This window comes from Mesocricetus auratus, unplaced genomic scaffold (assembly GCF_017639785.1).
Source record: "Mesocricetus auratus isolate SY011 unplaced genomic scaffold, BCM_Maur_2.0 Super-Scaffold_100010, whole genome shotgun sequence".
Classification (NCBI taxonomy): Eukaryota; Metazoa; Chordata; class Mammalia; order Rodentia; family Cricetidae; genus Mesocricetus; species Mesocricetus auratus.
Window position 1 is genome coordinate 20,559,075 of NW_024429194.1, and position 26,213 is coordinate 20,585,287.

The 26,213-nt window shown below is 49.8% G+C and overlaps 1 protein-coding gene across 10 annotated transcripts in view; it reads right to left on the reverse strand.

Moving 5' to 3' along the window:
* Agap1 (ArfGAP with GTPase domain, ankyrin repeat and PH domain 1) overlaps positions 1–26,213 on the reverse strand; it is a 452,310-nt gene that overhangs the window by 279,805 nt on the left and 146,292 nt on the right. For 5 of the 10 annotated variants that reach the window (XM_040753059.1, XM_040753057.1, XM_040753055.1 and 2 more), the window contains exons 2-4: positions 18,552–18,610; positions 13,109–13,196; positions 12,404–12,415 (exon numbers count right to left, since the gene is read on the reverse strand). In XM_040753059.1, the coding sequence (XP_040608993.1) occupies positions 12,404–12,415; positions 13,109–13,196; positions 18,552–18,610 (159 nt within the window). The remainder of the gene's footprint in view (positions 1–12,403; positions 12,416–13,108; positions 13,197–18,551; positions 18,611–26,213) is intronic. The other 5 variants (XM_040753060.1, XM_040753061.1, XM_005082223.4 and 2 more) reach the window with 1 other exon arrangement.

Genomic DNA, 26,213 nt, shown 5'->3' on the forward strand with positions numbered 1-26,213 from the left:
CTTGCACCAATCTGACCCTGTGATTATCAAGGCTGGTGGCAGTTAGCCCACAGTGAAGCTCCCCAAAGGGCCAGAGCCCTCCTCCCCTGCAGCTGAAGAGACACACGATAGGTCTACAAAAGGACACTTCAGAGGAACGGGTACTATGGTCCTGGAGCCCTAGTCATTGGGCATAACCCTGACTGGTACAGATAGACCCCCAAAAAAGCCAATACAGCCCCAGTCTCCATCAAGAAAATGACTAGGCAGACAAGGGGAGCAGCAATTAAGGGCAAGTTGTTGGGCAAAGATCCCACCGGGAGAAGGGAGGAGGTGGTAAAGCAACCTCAGAAGAAGAGAAAATTAACCCAAGCTGTAGAAGGAAGCCACACACCCACCGATGCTTTACACTCCAACGTGACATAGCCAACAGCCACGTATCCCCAAGAACAGAGAACCCAACAATAGCACCTGGGGGCCAATGTCTAAAACTTGGCAGAGAAGAACAACTTGGGAGCCAAGACAGGGCTCGCCAGGGGCAGCAGGAGCTACAGCCAGGAACCCCAGATTATATACACTGGTGACGCCGTTACTCTCCTAGGCTGTGTTAAGACATCTGGTGATGTCCACATGGTGATGACATGGCCTAGAGACCCATTTCTCAGATGGTCCCTGTCACTGAGCTGTACCTGACTGTGCCGTAGAAGCTATTTTCATAAAAGACCAGAAAGGAAGTATTTTAGGCTCTGCCAGTGTCTATTTTTATTTCTTTGTAAAAACCTCTTCTTAGCTCACAGGCAGTAGCAATTCTGGTCCAGGTGATCCCTGCTGGAGGTGTCTCATGAGTGCCCCTCCCCCATGCCAGAGACTGAACCCAGGGCTTCAGCCAGCCAAACCCCCACGCCCATCACCGAGCTCAGGCCGGTCTGTACCCTGAATATTCCTTTGTAGATGCACGTACTTAGTGTTCTGAAGGTCACATCCCATTCTGTCCCAGGTCTCTGGGACATATTTCTGTTGTGATCCTATACCACGTGTTTACTCACGGGAATGCAGTGTGCTTTGCCGCCAGGCTTCTGCTCCTCCTAGAAGGGACTCATCACTGAGAAGATGGAGCAGTACCTCAGGCTGGGGAGCGCCTGTCACCACACCAGTTTCCCATCTGGAGCTGGCAAGACATCCTTGTGCCCTCCCTCTTCCTAGGGCTGGAGCTACTGGCCCTAAGGCTCAGCCCAAGCCTAACAGAGCTTGCTTCCTCCAAGACAAACATCTCCAAGTAAGGTCTACATGCCAGCAACATGCCGATGCTGGTGTGCTCACCCCAAGCTGGCATGTGGTGAGGAAGCTGAGCATCCTGACGGAACACAAGAGTTGAGTGCAGAGGGCTCTGGGGTGTTGGGCTCCAACAGATCACCTAGAGGTGGACTGCGAATGTCTGTCTACCTCCACAGTCCCCCCAAAACATGCACTGTATCACCGTCACTTCTACTTGATGACGGCTGTGACAATTCTTCAGAGGTCCTGTGCTGAATAGCATCGGCCTTTACTTTGTGCAACCCATCTTCCTGGCGGTGTGCAAAGGGCAAGCTCAGACCGTGTAGGCTGGTTCTGTCGCTCGGCCCCCTCGCCTCCCCAGTGGCCGTACACATTGTTCTTTCAACACAGCTGGTTCACTCGTTTGGCCCTCACGGAACAACCACTGTGTTTCATTATTTCTTCTCCTTCTGTTTGTCATGGTGTTAACTTTTAAATTATGGGTATCACAAAGCAGTAAGGTTCGAAAGACAGAAACTGCTGGTCACATGTGCTGACGTCATGGTCACAGGGGTGAGGCCGGCCCAGGAACAGGAGCAGTTGTACATCACACACCGCAAGTGCCTCTGCCTAGACCCCACCTCAGAATCCTGCACGGTGCACCCTGGAAACCTCTATGGACAGAGGCAGGACAGCACTACCAGTCGTATCTGGTTTCCGTTCCTGGTTTGTGCCAATCGCAGACACAATTACACAAACGCATTACGGTCACAAGAAGCTCTTGTCATTCACGGGCTGCTGTTGGTATGAGGCTCCATCTGTGCTGGGATTACATACACACAGTGTTGGGCCCAGTCCTCCTTGGGTCTTGTGATCTGTACCCACAGTAGTTATGACAAGCACATACATCCTTGTACGGACCAGGAGGGAAATATTCCCAGCAAAGAACAGAACACTATTGGCTTGGTGGAGCCAGAGAAGTCAAGGAGACACCTGTGTGAGACAGGTCTGGGGAGAATGTACACAGTGTTTTCAGACCTGTGTTTGCACTATGCAAGCTGACTGACAGGAAGAGGGGAGGTACTGTGTAGGTCACTGGAAGAGGGGAGGTACTGTGTAGGTCCGCTGGTCAAAATGTCAAAGAACACTTGCCACTCTGTAGACATGACACAGGGCTCGGATCTGTCTCCATACTCAACAGTTCAGGAGCCAACAGTGAGGCAGACCTCACTGTTATACTCCAAGAGACCATGTGATCAGAACATTTCCTTATGCCCAGACATACTGATTGGTTCAAAGAAAGGCATGTGACATTAGCAAAGCTCATCAGAACAGTCTCTGAATATTTTTGCTGGAAAGAGAAAAATCTAAGAACTTAATAGCAAAGAGAAAAACAACTTTTTCTCTTTACCAGGTATGAGCACCATGGTCACACAGGCATCAACAAAATGCTTGGACCATGTGGTAAGAGCTAACCAGCTAGCTAGTTGAGTATTAAGACCTGGGCATGCAAGAGAAGGGAGAGGGAGGTACACTAAGAATCCAAGTGTACCTAGGTCCAAATATGCCCCTTAGGTGCTGCGGGAACACAAGTCAAGAAGCCTACCCTTCCTATTGGTGCCACTTTGAATGGTCACCTATCCCTTGCCCCTGACCTGGGTGCAAACTGACACAGTGAACCCAGTCTTGAGGCAGCCAGATCTCAGCAGGCTGTCACCAGGAAGCACTTTAAAAGTGGAAGTGGGCAGCCCACTGGAGGTCAAAGCCACAGACAAATGACACAGCAGACACAAGTACTGGATGTAAGATCCAGGAATAACAGATTCCTAAATTAATGACTGAAGGTAAAAGTGATGGACTTGCAATGTAAGAAACACCTACGGAGGTAAAATCTCTGGGAAAATAATTCGTTACTGTCCATGTGAAACTGTCTATACGTGCTATGCTTTTCCTGCTAAGAATGTGTTGCTGGACTGGGGACACAGTTTGGTTGGCAGTGTTTGTCTAGCATGCATGAGGCCCTGGTTCTATCTGCAGCATGCATAGCTAGGCATGTGGTGCACACCTGCAATCCCAGCATTGGAGAAGGTAAGGCAAGAGGATAAGAAGCTCGAGTCATCTCCAGCTACAGTCAAGTCAAAGCCCATTTCGGACATGCCAAACTCTGTTCCAAAAATAGCAATAAATAAAAAATAAATAATGGTATGTTCAACTCTTGAGGTTCCCGGGTCAGCAACAGCTGTGTGGAAAATCAGCCTGGCTGCTTCCGATGCTGAAGCCCAACGGCATCCAAGTGCACCCGGAGGGACCATGAGGGCTGGACCCTTCCCCACACATGCCAGCCTGTCCACCCTGGCTAGAGAGCTGGGAGACCTGCACCTGGCCAGGTGTGAGCTACTTCCGTGTAACCATCCAGGAAACAACTTCTTCCTGGATGCACACACCAACCTCAGGCGCGGGACCAGCTTTAAGTGCGTCTTCGGCTTCCTGCTGAAATAATAATAATAACACAGACAGTCCATGAGTTCCTGCCAACCAACTGAAAAGCACATTTTGTTCTGCCAGACTCACGGGTGCCAGAGACATGACAACCTCTTCCTCCTGGCTTTGTCACCTTTGCCCTGTTTGCAGCACATGCTTCTCATTTTCCTTCTAAGTCTAGTAACAACTCAGTGTCCTTCACCTGTCTCACGCAGCATCGTATGCAGGTTCTACATCTCTGGGTGGCAGAATGGCAGACCGCCACTCACAGAAGACCATGGGGAAAGGAAGGTAGGTGACGGCCCCATTAGGGACAAGGTTAGCACCTCAAATCACCCAGAAGAGCAGCTAAACTGACATGGAATCAACCAACCAGTGGAACCATAGACCTCAAGACTCACAGAGGGTCCTAAGCAGTTGCTTTTGCTAAAAACAAAAACAACAAAAAACAAAAAACAAACCACCTTTGGTTGCAAGCCACATGGTAAAATTCACATTAAAAACCATAAACGGGGAGATTTCTAAAGCACTCCAGTTTTATTAGGGTTGTAAGGATTTTTGTTCCACTCCAAGAACAGTTTGAAAAGAAGCCTAACATCTGCACAGTGATCATGGCTGACTAGAGTTTTTAAAGTTTCCTGGGTTTGGGAAAGATCCTAGGAGCTGACAGCTTAAATGTGTTTCAGCGCCTTGAGAAATCAGGCTGGGTGTTTACCACCGCGTTTGTTTCTAGGAGACAAAGTAAACATCCATTAACAAAATATTTCAGATCCACATGCTTCTGAGAACACACTCACTAGCCTGACACTAGCCAGACACATCTGTTAGGAGGCCATTCCAGGCAGGCTCTTTGGGGGAATATCAAGACTGAGGCAAGGGACAGCAGCTTTCCGGCAACTGCTGGATGTACGTTACCACCAGGAACCTGCTACAGCAAGTGACATCAGCAATTCAAGAAAAAGAGAAAGCAACTCAAAAAAAGCCCACACAGGAAACCCGGTGTCCTGATTTCTCCTGCACACAACACCCATGATGCCATACCCACATCTCCATGACGACAGCAAAGACCCTAGAGCTTCCAAGCCCAGGAGAGGGTATCAGCCACTCTGCATCCTGTTCTCTGGTCTAGGCTCCTGTTTGCAAGCTGTGGTCCCTGGTGACATATAGGCTGTGCCTTTATTGGTCTCGTCTCCACTGGGGGAGGGAGGGATCTGGAGGCCTGGGATGCCCTGAAGGTATCTGATGGTCCCCAGAACAGTGAAGGGTCCCCAAGCAGAAGACAGCACTGGTGGCTGAGGTCATACCTCTAAGAACACCAGTGGGAGCTGAGCCTGCCAGAGTTGAGGATCCCAAAGGAGCAGAGGTGGAGCCTTAAGGCACCCACCTATGACAGCCCCATATGACAAGCCCACACAGGAAGAGGCCACCCATGACTCTGCAGAGACAGGGCTGTCATTATACAAAGGCTGAGCTTTTCTGAGTACTCTACACGAATAACTGTCTTCATCGCATGCTGAGTGTCGTAAGACCACTAGATGGCGGAGAAGAGCTGGGAACCCTGTCTATTCACCAGCCCCGGCCGTCAAGGTTGCTACCAACAGGAGTAGTTAGGACAGATGCGTGTCAACTCTGAACTGCATTCTTGAATGCTGTCAGGTTATGGGGTGCACTTGGTTCCCCTCCTGTCAGCACCCCTGCTCCCTTCCTAGAACCTCCCCCAGCAGACATACATCTTAGTTGAATATACATATCTCAACTTGTCTTTCTCCCATTATGTAGACTGGACTCTTTGGACTGCACTCTTTCCTACAAATGAGCCAAATTTTCACCATACCACTTAGTTGGGGGCTAATGGATCACACTATGAACCTGCGTTTGCATTTGTGTTGATTAAATAAAATTAACCTTGGGTCAGGAGGCTGGGTTAGCAACTAGTTGGCAGAAAGTTATCATAGAGCATCAGAGGGCACCGGGGAGAGATAGAGAGACACAGGAAGTAGTAGGGTGGGGTTTGGAGAGGCACGGCCGGACAGAAGCAGGGGCCTTTTGAGACACCAGCAAGAAGAAAAGGTTAGCTAATTGTTACTCTCTGAGCTCGCGTGTTTTCACCCCAGCCTCTGAATCTCGAGTCTTATTTATAAATAGAACCACAGAGATTTCGTTAAAGCTACCTTTAGTGGCAGTGACAGGGCCAGTGCCTGTGGGAACAGAATTCCAGCCAGGCTGAAGCCTGAGTGGCCAGACCACTGTTAGAGAAGAAGGCCTGTCACTGCAGAGTTGCAATTGCTGACTAAAATAGAATTAGGTGAAGGAGCAGTCACTGTACCAAAATTAAAACACCACCATTCCATCAAATGTAAACCGACAGCACACGTGTAAACTCTGAGTTTCTCTCAGAAACCAAGAGTGGTGACCCAGCGTCCTCTGCATGCTCGCTTGCTGGCTGGGTATAACCAAGAGCGCTGTCAGATTTCTGGTGATCGTGCTCACAGAACCTAGTTTCCTGGTGTGAGTCATGAGACTGCGGCATTGTGCTGTCCTCTGAGAAAACAAAGCCATCTTTATCAGATCAGCTGTGCCTTCCTCCAAGAGTCACCATGGTGGGCCTGTGGACGGACTGCCAGACACTCTCTCAAAGGAACGTCTGGTCCAGCCACACCTCCCAGCCATTTGTTTATAACTGGCTCTAACTGCACGTGGCCTCAGGGTCTCAGGAGGTGCTAGCGTGTGTGTGTGTGTGTGTGTGTGTGTGTGTGTGTGTGTGTGTGTGTGTGTGTGTGTGTGTGTGTGTGTGTGTGGTTTAGGAAGGTTAATGACAGGGGCTCCATCTACAGGGCAAGGGGGAAGCCATCACCCACGTGGGTAAAGATTTTCCAGTATAGCTACTTTGGGGTCATCACTCCTGCCAGGAAGCCCTTTCCCCATGTCCTCTCTGTAAAAGAGTCCAAAAATCTCATTGGTTCTTCGGGGTGACCTGTGGTGGAATCATACTCGGTGGGGGGTTTTCACTGGACATTCATGAGGAATGGGTGGCTGATGGGGGAAGTCCTATGTATATGTCAATAAAGTACTGTTGGGCCAATAGGAATCTAGATAGGAGGGACTAGGAGTCCAGGAGGACTCTGGGAAGGAGAAACACGAGAGTCGAAATGTAATGCCATGCAGTAGGAAGCCCGGAAACCTCTCTGATTCTTAGATTAACAATTATGGGATAAATACTTAAGTCAGAGCTAGCCAGTAAGAAACAAGCAAGGCCAACAGCTTCATAATTAATATAGCCTCCTGTGTGTTTATTTGGGACTGATGTGGCTCTGGAATCAGGCTGGTGGGAAGGCTTCTCTCAAGAAAAAGGGCTTCCCTTTACAGGTGACATCATGTAGGGCTCCCCAGGGCAACAATCACAACAGAGACTTTTCTGACTCAGTTCACTAGGGTCTCTCTCAGAATCAACCTTCCATACCCACTGCTACACACCCATAGACCCAGCCAACCCGGGTCAAAACACCCACCCAAAATAAATCATACCCACTGAGCATGGACAGACATTTCCTCATGCCATCATTACCAAAGCAATATAAAACTGCAACACATGCAGCACTTGCCCTGTGGCCCAAGTCATGCAGGGCATTTCTGATACACAGAGGCTATGCACAAGCCACACACAAGGACCATGGGATCTAAAATGAAAGAGCTGAGCCTCTGCAGGTTGGGGACCTGAATGAGTCCTAGATGTGCCCCACCCAGGGACACCCAGTGAACTGCACTCACCTGGTGCTCACTTGGGGTTATGACTCAGCATCACACATCGACAGCTTTTCCTAACAGGCAGAAGGTGAAGGTTCTTCCACCGCCCTCAAACATGGCAGTCTCCCTTCGTGCGGGGATAATGCCCAGATTCCTCTTCCATGTGGGAAAGACACTGCCATCGCCCTACTTGTGTCTCCCTCATGATAGATTTGCCTTGAATTCTCTGCCTGGACTCTGGCTTTCTTGGGTAACTCTGTGCCAAAACGGGTGGCTCATGCCAGACTTGTGATTAGTATTTCCTAATTCTCAGGGAGAGGAAACCTGATGTAGGGATCTCCAGGCTGCTGTATGTGCACCTTCAACTGTATGTGGTTGAGGGCACTGTGCACGAGGCCACTGTGTGTAATCCCTTCTGAGACAGTCAGGAGAGCACAGGAATAGGGCTGGGGCAGAAAGGTGGAGCCAACACAGGGCTCCTGAAGGTGTCCCCATCACCCAGCTCCTGGACATTCACCTACTGGCTATCAGCCTAGACAGATCCAGGGCAACCACAGTCTTGAAGCTTTTTGCCTCCAAATTTGAACTGGCTAAGAGGCAACGGGCAATGAAAAAGTCAGTGGCAAAAGAAACGAGTCTCACAACCCCTGTGGATTGGAACAGCGGGCCCATGAGCTTCCATGCCACACCCATCTTAACAGCCTTTCCCACAGCTGTAGCAAGTGACAGTCACTCAGAGTGAGCCTACTGTGCCTTGCTGCCCTACCTCTTCAGGCAGTGTGAGTCTGTAACAGGTGGGCCTTAGCTTCCATACACTATAATTTTTACCCAGATGTGGGTTTGTTTATTCTGATCTGGGTAAAAGAAGGGGGTTTGCCAGCAACACGACTTAAACCCACAATTTTAACCCTGTCCCATCAGCAGGTTGTGGTCAAAAAGTTATCAGCAATCAAAGCTCTCACTGCAGGAAGGCAGTCTATGACCATTCTCAGGTTTGCTACCTTTAACACTAACACCTACTCAATCCATCCCTACACCGCCCCCCCCACACACACCGCTGTGTGCCCCAATGAGGCCACTGGAACTTTGAGATTCCATGGTCTCTGTGTTCTTCCGTCTGTATAGCCCTTAGGGACCACAATCCACAAATACGGAGAAGTAAGACCCAGGGAGGCTGTCCAGGGCCCATGGCCTATCATCCCCGGAGGAGACAAAGGTATGTGTCTGGGATGAGATGTAATTCCCAACACCTCCCTCATGCAGCTAACAAGTTGTTTACTTTTCCTCTCTCCCATGGAGAGTTAAGATTCCCATAAAACACAAGTGTTCAGTACGTACACAGTGCATGCTAAGCACCTAACACATGAGGGGGAAACTGAAATTACAGACACTGCTCACAACTCTAACTAGCAGCTATTAATAGGGCCTTGAAAGGGAGGTGTGAAGGCCACACCTAGGCTGGCCCTGTCCTGTGGGACTCGAATGCCAGCCACACTAATCAACCCATGCGCAGGAGAGGAGGAGGAGCGGAGCCCTCCTCCAGTGCTCTGGGTATGGTGCCTGGTTAAACACCATACATATGGGTAGGGCTGTGTCCCCACAAAGATTCATCCTAACCATCACCATTAAGCCAACTGCAGGGGCTCTCAGCTGTAACTCCAACTCTCGGGAGGCTGCCCGGGATGACGGATAGAGTTAAAGACTAATCTGGATGGCATGGTGAGTCTCCACAAACAAACCAAATAAATAAACACATCAACAGCCAAACCCCATGGCGGGTACCTGACGGGACCTTATTTGGAAACAGCCCACAGTTATAGAACCCAAATGAAGACACACTAGACAGGCTGGACCATAAATCAAGCCACTGGTGTTCTCCTGGGATAAAGGAAATGCCAACATGAAGAAGCGAGCTGTGACAACAGCAACGAGATTAGAAGAGGATGTCAATAGCCATGGACGCCTAGACCGTCTGGAGCCAGCCAAAGGTGGGAGACAGCAGAGAGCAGACACCACCAGTCAACACTATCACCACCGAGAGCTTCCTTGTCTCCTAAAGGAACCAAACTTGCCAACTCTGGTGTCAATCATAAATCACAAACACACACATTTACAAACGCACTCACTCATGAAAAAGACCACCTATACACGAATGACACTCTATGAGCTCCGTCCACAGATCACAGAATCCCTGCTGAGATGAACCAGATTGCCCTAAGTCATTAACTAAAAGTAGCATCAAGCATAATGCATAAAAGTGTTTTCTCTGGACTACATCTCCAAGGCTTTCAAGTCAACCTTCTTGTCTCATAGAATAAAACGTCACCTTGTGAGGGGACGCTGAGAAGCATCTGAAGAAAACATTCTGGGATTACTGCCCCAGGAATGTTCAAGAGCGGAGTTCTGTTTTATCCCTCCCGATACCCAAATGTCCCAGGAGCAAGTCAGGATTACAGCAAAGGATATTTACATATGCATTGGACCAGAGGAACAACACACACCACCGTGAACAAGAATGGGGAGGACCCAGTGAGCTGCACAGACTGACAGACACACAGCATGAGGGTGGAAGAGAGGGGGAGCTGCCCAGCAGATTGCTCTAGCATCGGGGCATTTCTGTGGCTAGGACATGGTTTGAGTGTGTCTACAGAGGTTTGTATACAGGAAGCCTGCTTCCCAACCACGGAAGGTGTAGAATCCTTTGACAGGTGGGGAATACTACTCATTAGGGATGCTCCCCTCAGAAGCGATTAATGTAGGCCTGGAAGGATCATGGTTCGTTCCCAGTAAGAAGGGCTGTTGTAAAGAGCAACACTGGCCCCATCCCACTCTCTAGCTTCCTGTCTCACCATGTCCCTGTCATGCACACTCTCTCTGGCTGTGATGCCACCATGAGGCCCTCACCAGACCCCAAACATGGAGCTGGCCAATTGTGGGCATTCAGCCTCTCCAACTGTGAGCTAAAACAAAACCCTGGGGATTTGTTATGGTGACAGAAAATAAAGTGCCACAAAGGACAAATCAAAAGGAACAGCAACACAAAGAAATTGGAGGGTCACACAGCTCACTCCAAACCCAAAGTTTCAGCCAGGTACCATCCACACCCCTCTTCCCATGAGCTGCGCCCTCCCTCCTGGGTGCCAATGAAGGGGAGCTGGAGCTGTCCCTGAAAACTCCCATGACCCACATCACCCAAGACGCTCCACACTCCTGGATAAATACAATGAATCGGATGCCAATCCTACAGCACTGTCCACGCAGCTTCTCAGTTCCAGTTAGCATCGGTAACTGGTTACAGTAACTAATGGGGGAAAGACTGAGACCATCCCCAGCTCTAAGTTCCCTGATGACCTCACAGAAGAATCTTGGGATTGCAGGGCTCATGGCACATTCTTTTGCCTCCTGCTGCTGGTCCAGGACCCATGGATGTGGGGACAGGAAATAGAAAGCAGCTGTCAGATGTTGAGAAGCACAAAGACAATAGCTCTACCTGCTATGTTCAGACAGGAACACATGGGCAGCTCCAGGGAAACAGACCTGCCCAGGCCAAGGGGCTTCCAGGCACACAGAGACCTCCTCATTCACCACAGATGCAGCTGTACACTATTGGGTACACTTGGGCATGATTCTGCTCTAAGCTCCTCCATCACACAGAACAACCTCCCCAGGTCCAGGGTCCACAGCAAGAGGAACAAGTGGGCAGGGTGAGGATGTATGATAGACAGAAAGAGACCCTGAATTCTGTCTCCCAGATCCAGGAGTCCCCAGCTGTGTGTCTGCCAGTGGGATGATATACTCCCACTCTGCAGATGAGAGGAGGGAGGTGTTAGCAGTCAGTGAGGTCATCTCACAAGGTACAGTTTTTACTTCTGATGTGTGAACATTTGAGAAACACTGCTGTGTTGATCAAACAGAAGGTCATATTCTACACTGCAAATAAATCAAGTGGAACACAGGTGTGTTAGGACAGACTGAATGTCCAATGGGAAAATGACAGACATCACAATAATGACCAAATGTAGATGTGGTCCTCCTCTTTCTTTAGAATCATTAACTTCAGCACAATCTACCTTTAAATCCATAGATCCACCCTGAGCCACAGAGTCACAGCAAGAAAACCAGGGGGGGGCTGGCCTGGAACTTACAGCAATCCTCCACCAAAATGCAGGTGTTGGAAGACATTCAAAACAGGGTTGCCTGAAAAGGACATATGCTTGCCTTGCAGTTGGGTTAGCTGCAAACCTTGGTAGCTGGGTTTTACCAACTGCACGACACTGAGTCCTACCACACGGAAGGCCCGAGACAGAAGCACTACAGACTCTAAGTCTACCTAGTCATGCTGGCTGTGGTGACCATTCACACTCAGGCACGGAGAAGAAAGCCTTTGCACAGCCCTGGCCAGGTCTTGGGGTTATGGATACTATCTTCCTCCCTCCTCCACGCTCTGAATTCTGAGTCCCTGGGTCTGTAGTCCCAAGGTCAAGCCTTTGTCCATTTGGTCTCAGGCATAATAAACCTTTGCTTGGTTCCTGTCCTCTTCCCCAATCATCAATCCATGGGGAGAATTTGATGGTGGGTATTTCCCTGATGCGGCAGCCGTGATGCTTACAAAACACGGTTGGAAAATATTGCCGAATGGTGGCAGAGCCCCAAGCAAGCCCCTCAGAATTCTGTTCTTTCTAGATGGTTCCACGGTCTTTAGGACAAGAGTTAAAGGGCTAAAACATGTGTTACAGGGGACACGCGGAGCTACTTAGGACTACTACTCGAAAGACAGCTAAGGGACAAAACAGGGTGAAATGTTGAACTTAAAAGGAAAAGGTGAAATGAAACGAAATAGGATGAGACACAGAACGAGGTGGGAAGGGAACGCTACAGTACGAGGTTGTGCCTCTCCTCTCTCCAGAGCGAGACAAGCACTGCCATGAAGAAAATGTATAGTTACCTGCGTCCATATCTGCAAAGAATGGAACAGCCAGTAAGAAAAAGAAGGAACCAGAAATTCAGTGTCTCAGAGTTGGATTTCAAAAGGTTACATGGGGAGAAAATATAGTTTAGAAAACGGCTTGTGGGCTACACTCTGATTAAGGGAACTATGGGACTTCCTATTACCACTGTCATAATCTTAAAGTAAAAAAAAGAAAGAAAGAAAGAAACAGAACCACAGTAAGACATGGATATGTCAACGGAAGAATCAAAATGTCTAATGGCAAAAGGAATGCCTAACTAACATGCAAAATGATTATTACATGTTTGTAATACAATATAAAGGGAAACATACTCAAACACATAGTGGGGTGTGATCTGGACTGGGTTTAGAAATGCTGGTGTCTGTGACTAAACAGCATTACAAGGTCAGTGTCCAGATCAGAGAGATGTGAGACCCACACTCAAAGGAGCAGCTTTGGACTAAGGTGCAAGAGGACATTCTAAACAGTGGAAATGCACTCAAGGGCATCTCGTGGTTAATGCTCCAAGGGCTGGAGTGCACCAAGGCCCCTATAGGAGGGAACGCATACCTAAGTTTCTTTGCTGCTAGGTGGCTTTCTTATGGCCTTGTCATGGGTCGTCAATGACTTAGAATATGCTAAAGAAACAATGTAAGCCCCAAACTCTAATCTGGTAATGAACCACCTGCTGAACAACATACCTTCTGGAGACTCCTCCTGCACATATGTGCCTGTGAGGTACCGGTGCACCAGCGCAGACTTGCCACTGGCCAAATTACCCACAATTCCCTGCAGGGAAAAAAAGACAACAGTTAGTGATGGTTCAATCATTTATTTAGTTCTTTGCACACAGCAGTTAAAATACATGGTAACCCCACACAGGGTTAGGGTGTCATCATGGCTGGCATTCTTCTGGAAACATCCATGCTGGCTTTTATATGGCACATGTATACCAGATCCACAGGATTAGGAGCCTCCCCAAATACTAAGATGGAAACGTTTCATGGGACACAGTGCCACACAGGGTCATTTGCAGACAGGGCCATATGGTGCCTTCCACCCTAAGAAAGTGAACTTGGGGAAGCTGGAAGCAGGAGTACCTGGGATGGGTAAGGGCACATAGACAGACAGCAAGCCTGCCTCTCGGAAATACATAACCACGAGAAAAGCAAAAGTCAGACTGTGGCAGGGACAGCCAAGGTGATCAGAGCTGTGGGAAGTAACAGGAGAGGGAAGGGTGGCGTGAGTGCCGCTGTCCAGCAGCAGCCAGGGAGGCAAGACTGACACCTGTGCTCTGCTGAGGGGACACCTGGCCTGTGCTGGGGCCCTGCACTTCTCCCTCCCTCCAGCAACCTTGTCTATTCTAATCTTTGCTCGGCGACCATGCATCAATCCCACGTTCTTCCCTGAGGTCCTAGCTGCCCCGGCCCATTGGTCTGTGCGACTATCCCCAAACCCAAAGGCTGCCCCTGCCCTCTAACCAAGCTTGCAGCCCTCTGCCATCCAGCCTCCTACTTCCTGGCTTTGTCTCCTATGTTCACAAGCTACCAATCTCATCTCTACAGGCTTTGCTGTCTCCAGGTGACCAGAACTTTCCACGCTGATCAATCAGAGCCCCAAATCCTACTCCAGCTCAGGACTGGTAGCCAGTTCAGACATCACAACCTCTGAGGACCAATTCTATTAGTTTCTGATTAGTGTCCCCCAGGCCCCAGGAGATGCATTGGGGGTGGGACCTCTGAGAGGAGGCAGGTGACCTGGACACTATCCATACAGCAATCAGCATACATTTGAGTGTGGCCCAGTAGGCAGGAGAGGGGAGAGAACATCCCACCTGTCATCTATAGGGCAGATAACCCCTAGATCCTCAGCAGTCACCAAATCTCAGGAGACTTCCAAGAGCTACAGAGATTTGACTGTTCCCAAGCCACCATGCCATCTCTTGTCACAGCAGCCTGGATGGAGGAGGACACTTTCATGTCACAGCCTCACCTGGGACCAGCAAGACGCCCTGCTGCTACACTACAGCACAGCACAGCCTTTAATGTGACTCGCCTCTCCTCATAGGAAGGGACTGTGTCCTGCTCATCTTGTTCTCTGCCCTGCCAAGGCATCCAGCTCAAGGGAGAGGCACAGCCCCCATGGCATCAGCGTGTGAATGGCTGAGGAATGACTAACACCAGAATATAAATGAGCTCTTCTACCACTGAGAGCTGGGCTGAGGGCCAGAGCATGTGGACGACTCCTGCACAAAGCTGACCCCCTCCAAGTCCAACCTGCACCTTCCTACCTTGAGCCCCCACAGTTTGGAGAATCTGCCTATTAATTATTCTCTTGCTCAAGGGCACCTGCTGTTTGCCAGCCTCAGGCTGAGAAAATCCAAGCCAGTGTGCCACAGAAATGAAATGTTTAATTAAGATCACTTTCTCTTCCTGGAGGAAGAAACCCAGCACTGTGCAGCTGGGCTTTCTCTGTCTGGCAACACCAGCTACTCTTTTCTGCAACAAGGGAGAAAGGTATCCCTGATCAGGACACGCCCTACTCTGGGCTGGGGACGGAGGTTGCTTGGCTTGGATACCCATCTCCCAGATTGTGAGCGCCGTTGTTTTAACTTGAAACACTGGCAGAAACTACTGTCTGTTAGGATGTGGCCCTCCTGTGAAACTGGCAACTGCTCCTTCCTGAATGTCACCTGCAGAGGAGGAAATAACTCGGCCTGAGCCAAAGGGCTTCATGGGCAGAAAGGAGGCGCCCTGATAATGACAGCTGGGTACATCAGATAGGCGCTATCACCCCGCCTCACCTGTGCAAGCATCAGTTAGGGCTGTGCCCCATCTGTCTACCAGAAGACGCTAAGCACAGCACCTGGGTAACCTCAATTCACTAACGCCCTGTGTTTTCCACTCAACCACCAAACACAGATCTACTGCAAAACAAATGGAGCCCTCTGCAGCTCAGGGGCTGCAGAGACGGCTCAGTGGTTAAGCGCACGGGCTGCTCTTCCAGAGGACCCAGATTCAATTCCTAGCATCCACACGGCAGCTCACAACTGTCCATGACTCAGGTTCCAGGTTATCTGACACCATCACACAGACATACATACAGGCAAAACATTAATGTACACAAAATACAAATAAAGACATTACTAAAAAGAAAACCCAGCTGAGAGTATAAGCGAAATAGATAGTGGCACCTCTGCAGGCAATGTTTGTCCACTGCTTCCACCCAGGCAGAGGCACGGCACCTACGCAGCCTGGCATGAATCTGCAGTGCTGAAAGCAACTACAGCCCAGCTTCCAAGAGCCCCAGGCAGAGGCCCACCACTCTCAAAAGGAGCAACAGTGAACTATATGTCCTGGCAATTCAAAAAAACTCGCTGAAAACCACTCCATAAAAGGTCTATTGGGAGACTCAGTGACATCATTCCATGGCTACATTTCCAAGCAGGGCTGAGGGTCCCAAGGCGATGACCTAAAGGGCCACCAGTCTCGGGTGCTGCATGGGGCCAAAAACAATAACTGCCCTGTGGGCATGGGAAGGGAAATGCTTCACACAACAAAGGGGTGTTTCTCCAGACCTGGGCATCCTCATCACACAAGGACAGGCTGAGGCGCCTTTGACAACGAGGTGTCTGCTGATGCCACCACGAGAGGGCGCACATGACGGCAGAGCTCATGGCCCCTCTCAAATCGCAGAGGAGCCCGACTACAAAACAAGTCAAGGCAGTGAGCTCAGGGCAACCGGGCTTTACAAGAACCCTACACTGTCTCTTTAAATGTCAATACCTGCTAGACGTGCCAAATGCTTATGGCAGAAAGTCACATAGCGGAAAAGTTTTTGGGAGTGCTCATCCTCATTACTGACTGATAAGAATACGTGGACCAGACCAGGCATACTGGAACAAGCCTGTTTAATTCTAGTACTTGGGAGTCTGAGCCAGGAAGACAGTAAATTAAAAGCCAGCCTGGACAACATAGTGTGTTCCACAGCAGCCAAGTACATAAGTAAGATGCTGTCTGAAAAAGCCCAAACCAGCCAAACAAAAACCACTCAGGCCCTGAAACCTGCAACACCTCTAAGTGCAGGCAGGCTCTTGGGAAGATAATCCCCGATAACACCTGGTTCCCAGCCATCTATTGTGCTGCCAGGAGGTTGAAGCACCCCACCCCACCCCGGTGCTGTACTGACTTAAATGGACACCTGGAGGCAGAAGCTATGGCAACAGAGGGGACAGATACGCAGACGGCTCCCCAAAGCGGTGCTGGTTTCGAATCCCAGCTCTACCCTACTAGAGATGACTTCTCGGGAAGCTCTTCATCTGTGACACAAGTTGACAACAGGACCTGCCCCTCCTGAGTAATTAGCAGGACTGAAGGCAGTAATTATACGGAACCCGCAGGCAGAGCCCGCCCAGGAGTGCATGTTTCATAAGCATCTTGTGGAAACACCCTGGCCTTGCTGTTTGTCACTGACTGTGGAACCAGAGGGGTTAGCACCTAGGTTTCCTACCAGGAGTATCTAGAACTCACCAATCTTTATGAAAAGGCCCGGTTCATGGCATTGGTGCCCTCTGCCATTCAGTCATCAGGTATTTCTAGAACACTCTAATACTGTACAAAGTTATGGTAGCTATGAAACAGAAGACAGACAAGGCAGCTATTTCAGGACTAGTGTTGCAGGACCCCAGAGGCTAGGAGCAGGGCTGTCTCTCATAAATGAACAACCCCAAGAGTTGGCGCTGCTGAGACACACCAGTGTCTCACTCAGGTGTGAGACATAAAAGTCCTTATCCCGGGGCTGGAGAGATGGCTCAGTGGTTAAGAGCACTGACTGTTCTTCCAAAGGTCCTGAGTTCAATTCCCAGCAACCACATGGTGGCTCACAACCACCTTGAACGAGCTCTGATGCCCTCTGCTGGCATGCAGGCAGAAGATTGTATACATAATAAATAAATAAAATATTGAAATGCCAGAAATCCCCCCTCCTTTAAAATGAAAGTCCTTATCCCATCCTCTCTGTATCACTGAGGCTGGGGCAACAGGAAGGAGGAATGGGGCGGGGCTGGAGGTTCAGGCCGATCAGGGGTGTAGGAGAAAGAGTGAACAAAATGGGAAGATGCACAGTGAGTGGGCAGCACACAATAGGTCCTCCACCACCTGAAGCTTGCTAAGGGCAGGGGCTCATCTGTGTTCAAGCAGGAAAGTTATAGAGGAGGGAGGGAGGGGGGACGGAAGGAGGGAGGGAGGGAGGGAGGGAGGGGGAGGGAAAGCCAAGAGCCCCACATCTCATGATGAAGAACACATGTAAAATGTGTGCTTGTCCCTTCCTTCCATGCTAATATCGGAGGCTGGGCCCTAAAAGGTGACTGCAATGGACAACATTCACGGAAGTCATCCATAAGCTTTAACTCTGCTGAGGGTTGCTTATATTAAAAGCCAAACTCTTGACTTATGCCAAGAGCTCATAATTGTATAAACTGTCATTACTTTATGACAAAAAATATGAGTATGGATGGCTTGTTACAAAAGTAGTCACAACACCCAGCAAGGGACAGGTTAAGAACACAGTGGCACATGTATACAAGTGTACATGTGATGCAGGCACAGAACAGCACAGAGCAGGGTGGGGGAAATACACAGCCTTAGTCCTGTGCACAGAAACCACCTGCTAGATGGCAATTCTGGCTCTTCCAGGCACTCAAAATCGTAGCTTCCCTATTGCCAGTGATAGTCTTGCCCAGGTGCACACCCCCCAGACACAGCATGCCCGCGCTGCAGGCCCCAGACACAGCATGCCCGCGCTGCAGGCCCCAGACACAGCATGTCCACACTGCAGGCCCCAGACACAGAATGCCCACACTGCAGGCCCTGGAAACAGCATGCCCACACTGCAGGCCCCGGAAACAGCATGCCCACACTGCAGGCCCCGGAAACAGCATGCCCACGCTGCAGGCCCCGGAAACAGCATGCCCGCGCTGCAGGCCCCAGACACAGCATGCCCGCGCTGCAGGCCCCAGACACAGCATGCCCGCGCTGCAGGCCCCAGACACAGCATGCCCGCGCTGCAGGCCCCAGACACAGAATGCACACTCACACCCTGCTCACTCTAGCCTCCTCCACCCCACATGCCATAGGCGTCACTCACCACTTTGAGCTCCGGTACAGATCGGCTGAGTGTCCATTCCTGGCTGTTCACAAAAGCATCTGTAATAGAAGATGGAAAATGTGATGTGACATGCCACAACTCAAAGCCATCAAAACACCCCACATATGTCATTTTGGTGGGGAGGGAAGCGGTACTACAGACTGGTCATACCAGCCCCCTACACTACTCCTACGCTGGAGGCCACAACCCGCCCAAGTTCACACACTCTGGTCTCAAGACTGGGGTGTGTGATGCACACCCCAGCGATGCTGTAGCCTCTCAGGCTGTCCGTTCCTCTCCTGTTCAAGCTCTAGGCCTCCGTCATGTCCACAGCGGAGCTGATGCTGTTCATGGTTCTTGGCGCAATGGGGATACAGTGTGGCAGGAAGGAGCATGGCCTGCCTGGACCTGACCTTGTAGCAGGGCAGCTTTTCATCTTTTAAAATTATTTTACTACAAAAGTTACTTTTCTGAACACACACACACACACACACACACACACACACACACACACGATAGATGATAACTAGAACCAGTTGCGAGACTGCAGGGTACCAAGAGTCTCTTCTGGCTATTAGGATCCTCAGAGAGAAACTAGAGAGGTGATTCAGCGACGGTGGTTAGGGGAACGTCACAAAGACAAGGAGTCTCTCGGTCCCAGTCTGCCTCACACCTTAGATCCCAGCAGCCACTATCCATGGCTTTGCTCACATGACTGTCACTCTCCCAGTGTGCCATTCCCTGTCATAAATGACAGCCTGCAGGAGTTCCTACCACAATGCAGCCACAGGTTGCACGTCTCTTTCCAATGCAATGCACCATTGAGAGTGTTTCTCAGATGACTTCTGCTACATCTTAAGTTGCCCAAAATGCAAAGTCCCTGCCTGACAACACATCCAAAGTAAAACTGGTCATCGTTCTTGGGAGGGTGCATGGAACTTAGACCCAGCAGGTGTCAGGGCAGGAAGCAATGGCCTGCTGCTCCCCTGTAGATTGCTGGACAGGGTGGGGCATGTTCAGGTGAAAATACAGTCCACCTAACACCAAAGAGGCTACTGCTAATACTGGCCATATGCCACTGGTCCCGTAGTGACAGAGAAACCCTCATGTCTAAGGAGATGAGTCACCCAGAGGGAGGCCTCTGCTAAGGGAAACTAAATCAGGAAGAGCTGGGTGAACTTTCAGGGGCTACAGAAAATAAGACACATCCGTACAAAAGCACTGTGGCATTGTGTGGCATCTTTTTATTTGCAAATATATCCTCGCTCAAGTGTTATGTTCATTTTTGTGGCAGCTAGGTTAGTAAAATAATCGACTGAACTGGTGGGGAAAAAGAAAAACTATTAACAGCTTTCATTAATATATCTTTCTTTAAAAATGTCTGCCCAGTCTAGAGGGAAGGTTGCCACGCTGAAGACCAAAAGAAAAGTAATAGGTGCTTTAGTGAAAGACATTTGCACAGCAATCTTCTGCCACCTTCCTCTGTGTGGCTTTTCAGTGGCTGAGTCTTGTGCCGCAGAGAGCAATGAAAATGCAGGCTATGCAGCACCTACCTAGAAATTTCCTCAACCCAGCAGGGAGAGGGGACCTGGAGCGGACCATATCTCTGTCATACTCAGTATCTCCAGAGCAGCTACCTACTTCAAGGAACAACTCTGGCATGTCTGCACACTTCCCAGCCAAATGTCACAGATGTCTCTGGGCTTGGTTATTAGCATAGACTAGGCCGAAGACTCAGACCTCTAAAAGGAATAAAACTAGATGTGATGCATGCCCATAATCTCCATACTAGAGAGGTAGAACCGTAAAGATCGGAAGTTCAAGGTTATCCTAGGCTACACAGTGAATACAAAGCCAAACCTGGACCATACTGTCTCAATATTCATTAAAACAATGTCCAGAAGAAACTGGTATGCCCCACTCAACACTCCAATCCCTGAAATACAGGTTACATGAAGAAAACGCATTCACAGGCATCGGTTTAGATGAAGTGCCACTGGGCTGGAATTTAACAGTAGGCAGAGATTACCAGTGATGTGGGTTTCATTCCACTGAGCCTGACGGGTGTGGGCCAGGCTGCCTGGCTCCTGCTTGATACCACAGGTGTTCTCCACTGTGGTTAAGGACAAGAACCTATTTCATCATTCCTCACCATTAACCTACTACTAGACTTCAATTACTCCCCCCTCACCTTTTGAAGTTCAGTGTGTCCAATCCAGGGCCTCCTGCATGCTAGGCAAGGGCTCCAACACCAGGCTACATTCCCAGGACTTAACAGTCTTTATTCATTTCAACAAAAGAAAGTGGGGGCTGTGTCCTGGCCTCCCCCTTATAGTGACAGACTACTGGGACTCCAGGTTAGGCATGTAAAATGTGACATGAAGTTCCTTCACTGGAAAGGACCCACAATGGGCTCCAAAATTCATAAGGACACACCGTAACTGTAGCCTGAGCAGGCAAATGAGAAGCAGGAAGGCCACAGACTAGGCTTGAGGGGCTGAGCAGCTGGAAGGGCAGCTGTTGCCCCATGGAGGGCCGGTTTCAGCTTAGAGCACCGTGCAACCCCATGGGGGCCACCCACTTGAGAACCACCACAGTGCCATCGACCCCACAAATGCAGACAACAGCGTCCCTGGGCCTCTGCCTGGACCTCCTCCCCTAACCTCAGATACTGCTGGCTACCACATCAACTCCTAGAAAACTGAGGGGTGCGGAGGCCGAAGACACCCTGACACTTCCTTTACCACCGAGGCTGAGGATGCTAAGCTGGGTGTGACCAAAGCCATGACACAGGAAGATGATTTCCCAGTTCAGGCAGCCCCTGCCCCCATACAGCCCTGACCTACCCTACACCATGCCAGGCCAGGTGCAACTTCCTAGCCTGCCTGAAACATGGGCACAGCTTCCAGGATTCTGGAAGCTCACTCCCGCCTATCACTCACTCCCACACACCACCTGCCTACTCCAAAATTCCTATCTTCCTTTCAGGAGGCCTTGGGCTCATTCAGAGCAAAACCCCATTCCCTACTCTAAGGACCAGGACACCAGCAACTAGAGAAGGCAGAGCAGGAACAGGGCCACTAGTAGGCTGTGTCTCTGATGACACAAACTGGAAGCGCAGATCGGAAGAGCTTGAGCAATGACAATTTCGCTTGGTTCAACCCACAGCACGCAAGCATGGGCACACAGGAAAAAAAATCCCTGTGATCACAAGTATCTCAAAACAATCAAACATCCTCTGGTGAGCTGACCTCAACACCATGCTTAGGCAAAGCCCGGTGGAGAACAAGCAAGATGACTGACCGATGGATGAACTTGAACCCAGGCAGCCAGGACCCATGGAGCCCTCATCTATAGCCTGGAGGAACCTGGCTACAAATGGCTTGTTTCTAGGGAAGCCTTCAACTCCACAGCTCCACTGGGTGCCTTCCTGGGGTCTCCGAATCTTGAGCTAATGTCTTACCAACGTTCTTTATCACCCCCGAGTCCAAACTGCATCATTGGCTGGTGGACACAAGCCCAGCATAGCTAAGGCCCCAGGTGAGGTAATAGACTGCAGTCTGCAGGACCACAGTGGCTTCATGCTCCCTACCCCACCTTGTTTGGCTCCAGCCACAACTCACCAAGCTGCCACCAGGGTAAAAAAGGAAACTGAAATTGTAGGTAAGAGAAAAAACAAAACACTGTCTCAGGGACAGGAATGCTCTTAGAATCTTAAATTCCACAAAGATTTTCAGAAATGCACTCTGTTTAGCAACAGACATGAATTTTTTTTCAAACCTGAGAACATTTGCAAAGCGCTGAAATAGGAAAAGCAATAACAGAAAAGAGAACAAGTCTACCCAGAGACGGGGGGGGGGGGGGGCAGATCCCCGCCCTACCTAAGTCTTGCTGAGGAAGGATACAACATACTCTACAGAGGCGTAGAGCTCTGTGGCACAGTGCTTCGCACTCAAGGTAGCAATGTCTTACAAACCTGTGCGCAATAGCAAGACAGTTTCTTATCAAAACCCTCTGTTGCCAGTTGAGTAATCATGAATAAACTCGGTTCTCAGGGGCACTAGATGATTGCCAGGTTCCAGTTGCTCCTCATCGGCCCTAAAGATTCACAACCAAGACGGCTCCCTCCCCCACATCCCTGACACTCACCTCCCCCATTCATGAGACCTTTCCTTTGAAGAGCAACAAATGTCATGTCACCAAGACACCACCATGCCCACCTAACCCTACAGGTATGGCCACACCACAGCCTCAATCCTAAGCATCTTTCCCCTGAACCCTGATGTAGCTCAAAATTCCTCTCAGTAGAGACTGCATGCAAGAGTCCCCTTCTCTTCTCTTTGGAACAGTCTACAAGTCAAAAGGCACCAGCTGAAGCGGGATCTCAAGGACTCAATGAGGTGACTCAAGGGACACATGATTCCCTTTAGTGCGTTTTTCCCCATGGCGCCCTCGCTTACAAAGAACGGTGTTCTAGGAGCAGGACTGCCTAACGCCGCACGCATATCAGCAGTGGCTGGAGAACACAAGTCTGACAAGGAGAGTAGAAAATGTGAGGATGTGACATTGGAAAGGAGGAAAGAGCACTCTAAATGTGAACGCAGAAGCCAGAGCTCACAAGCTGAGAGGAGCCAGGGACAGCAACTACAGCTCCTGTGTGCTCGATACACCCATACTCCAATTTCCTTGAGAAAGACATGTGCCGGGTGAGAAGCTAAAGCCTGTGCCCTCATTCCATCAAATTTTCATCCGCTGCCATCACGCAGGTGATGAAGGCATTTACTGTGAGCATCTTCTCCAAGGCAGGCTACAAGATCCTCAGGGAGAAAAGACTACAGCTCCAGAAAGAACAAAGGACATCTCCATGCCCTCAAGGCCACCTGAGAGCTGGGATGTCTTATAACTGACCATCCCCAGGCCTCCTAAAGACCTGTTGCTACCCAGACACCTCTGACAAAAAGGACACCTCCCTGTTGCCCTGCTGTACACAGGCCTCATTTCCAGCCTTTGTTCCAAACCTGAACAGCATACAGGGATGCAAGGTATTTGAACACCTCATCCTAGTTGATGGTGCTCTTCTGGGGAGTTTATGGGGAAATAACATCCCATTTCCATTTTGCTTTCTGTTCCATGTTCACAGTTAAAGATGTGATCTCTCAGCATCCTGCCTGCAGCTTGCTATGGTGTCTTCCCCCTGCCAACAGATTCTGACCCCTCTGAAACCATAAGCCAAAAATAAACTCTGTCTTCCATAAACTGATTCTGGTCGTGGCCTTCCATCACAGCAACAGAAAAGCAGCACAGGAAGTCATTGTGCTCAGCTCAACTTAGCAATCCCCAGGCTCTGTGCTCAAGCGATCCAATACAGCCACAGGGTCTCTGTAATACTGATACCCTGTCACCTTTTGCCACTTCCACACAGCAAGGTACACCAACTGCACCAGACCCATGCCCTGGGCGGCTATATCTAAGTGGCATAGCACAAGCTATGCTGTGACCATCATACATGCTTGGACATTGGCCTGGCCCTGGCAAATCAGGCTTCTCCCAGATAAGGTTCTAAAATAAACTTGGCTTAACATATGGAGCACAAAAACTAGGTCACAGACATGTGCAGTCGGCGCTCAGTCTGTCTACCCAGTAATTAACCAGGCAGAGTGTGAACAACACAGAGGAAGGGGTGAATAGCCAAAGCCCCGGTGGCTGCCTGAGAGGCAAAGCTTGAAGGACTTGAGGCAAGGCTTGAAGGACTCGTGTCTTCCCAGTTACTGACCTTTCCCGACTTCAGTCTTGTCTGAGTTCAGCGGCATTCACTACTGTTCTAAGAAAGGGCAATAAAGATATTTTACAGACAAGGGAGGGTCCCTCCTATGCCTAGAGGATCACAAAGGTTCCACCGGTGGCCAAGGCTGCAAACCCTGAAGCCTATGAAGGTCGGTCTTGTGTGGAAAATGCAGAAAAGCATAATCATAAAGAAAATGTATGGGAAAGTTCTCGTTATTTCTCTACTTCTCATTCCATACACCACAAGGGTCAAAGATTCTTCCCTGTCTTTAAAGATCTTTTCAACAGAAAAATTAACAGAAGACTACTTAATGTACACATCACCAGCTCTGGGGAGGGGCTCAGCTTCTCCCACCCATCACTGAGAACTTGAATCCACCCAGTGCTACAGCTAAAGATCCTAGCAGGGACCGTGATAAGCCAGGAAGGGAAACTCAGTACTATGTGCTCTGGTACCCACCTAACCCTGGTCATGGATGCTCACAGTCTGGGACAGGTTTGCCTTTTACTCATATGTCACTTATCAGGAGAGAAGATGAGCACACCCCATCTAAACACAAACAAGGTGAGATTCCCAGTGTCAAGAGAAGATGCCCGAGCAAGATGATGCAAATGACCCCGGGAAGCACAAGGTACCCAGAAGACCACCCCAGTGTTGACCATATCCTTCTCTCTGACTGACCTGAGGACCGAAACACACACAAATATAGCCTCCCAACTCAGGTCTGTAACATGCTTCCAAAACTAAAAAAAAAAAAAAAAAAAAAACAAAAAACAAAAACATTGAATATGCCATGATTCCCCATTAGAAAAGCCACAAACTACCAAGGAACCAACTCATATGATCTGCATTTTTGCCAGAACAATCAAGTCCACTTGGGGCATGATGTGGCTTTCTGTGTGTGGATAAGAACAGTTTAAATTCATCTGCAATTACTATCCCACTGGATGTATTCAGCCTCTCCTGAACTAACAAGTACCACTATGCCAGGCTCTTCAAAGCCAGTTTAGACAACACAGTCAGACTACTGTGGTAGGCACTGGTCCCTATGATGCCCTTCACAGCCCAAGTCCTTCAAGTGCCTGGCTGCAGATGTGTTGGCTGACTGAGGCTGAGCCCTCCTTTCTAGACTGTCCTTGGCTAGAGTGGGTGGAGCTCAAGGCACGAGCCTGGGAGGGTCCAACCTGAGATTATTGAGTATAAAGTCCTGGTGCCTGACCTTAACTGAAGCTCAACCATCTCCACTCCTCAGTCCATCCCCACGGACTCCAGAACCCTTGGAGGGGACCAAACTGTACCTGAGAGCAGCCTTCTTCCAAGGTCTGTAGCTAAACTAACCCTGGGGTGGAGAGGTCGAAAGAGTGCCTCAGAGAATGTCCTGCAGGACACTCTCCTCCAGAGCCCGCCTCCTAAGGAAGTAGCCTTCTCTGTGGTAACTGCTGCAGGGCATTTACAGAGACAGGAACCCCACCACCAGGAGGCATGAGCATTTTGGGACCCTCACAGAGCTTAGAGGCACGTAAGCATCAAGAAGGCTTCTCTCCCTTACTCACAGCACCTGACAACTCCACTAGTACCCTAAATGGTTCTAGAACCAAGCACTGCACTCCATATTATTAGTTATACCCCCAGCCAACACCAGGCCTGTGGCTGCCTGTGAGAAGCCTGGGTCTAAGATGTGCCGTGCCACACAGTGCTAAAGCTGCTGTGAAGAAAACAAGTCCGGCAGATGAGAGGGAGGCCAGCTGTGAGGGGTGCTGGTCAGGGTGGTCTCTGAAGTACTGACACTGAGACACTCTGGAGGGAGGGGGCTGGGCGCTGAGGCTAAGGTGGGAAAGGAGGCCCAGAAGGCGAGGCGGTGGGGCAGCATGAAGAAC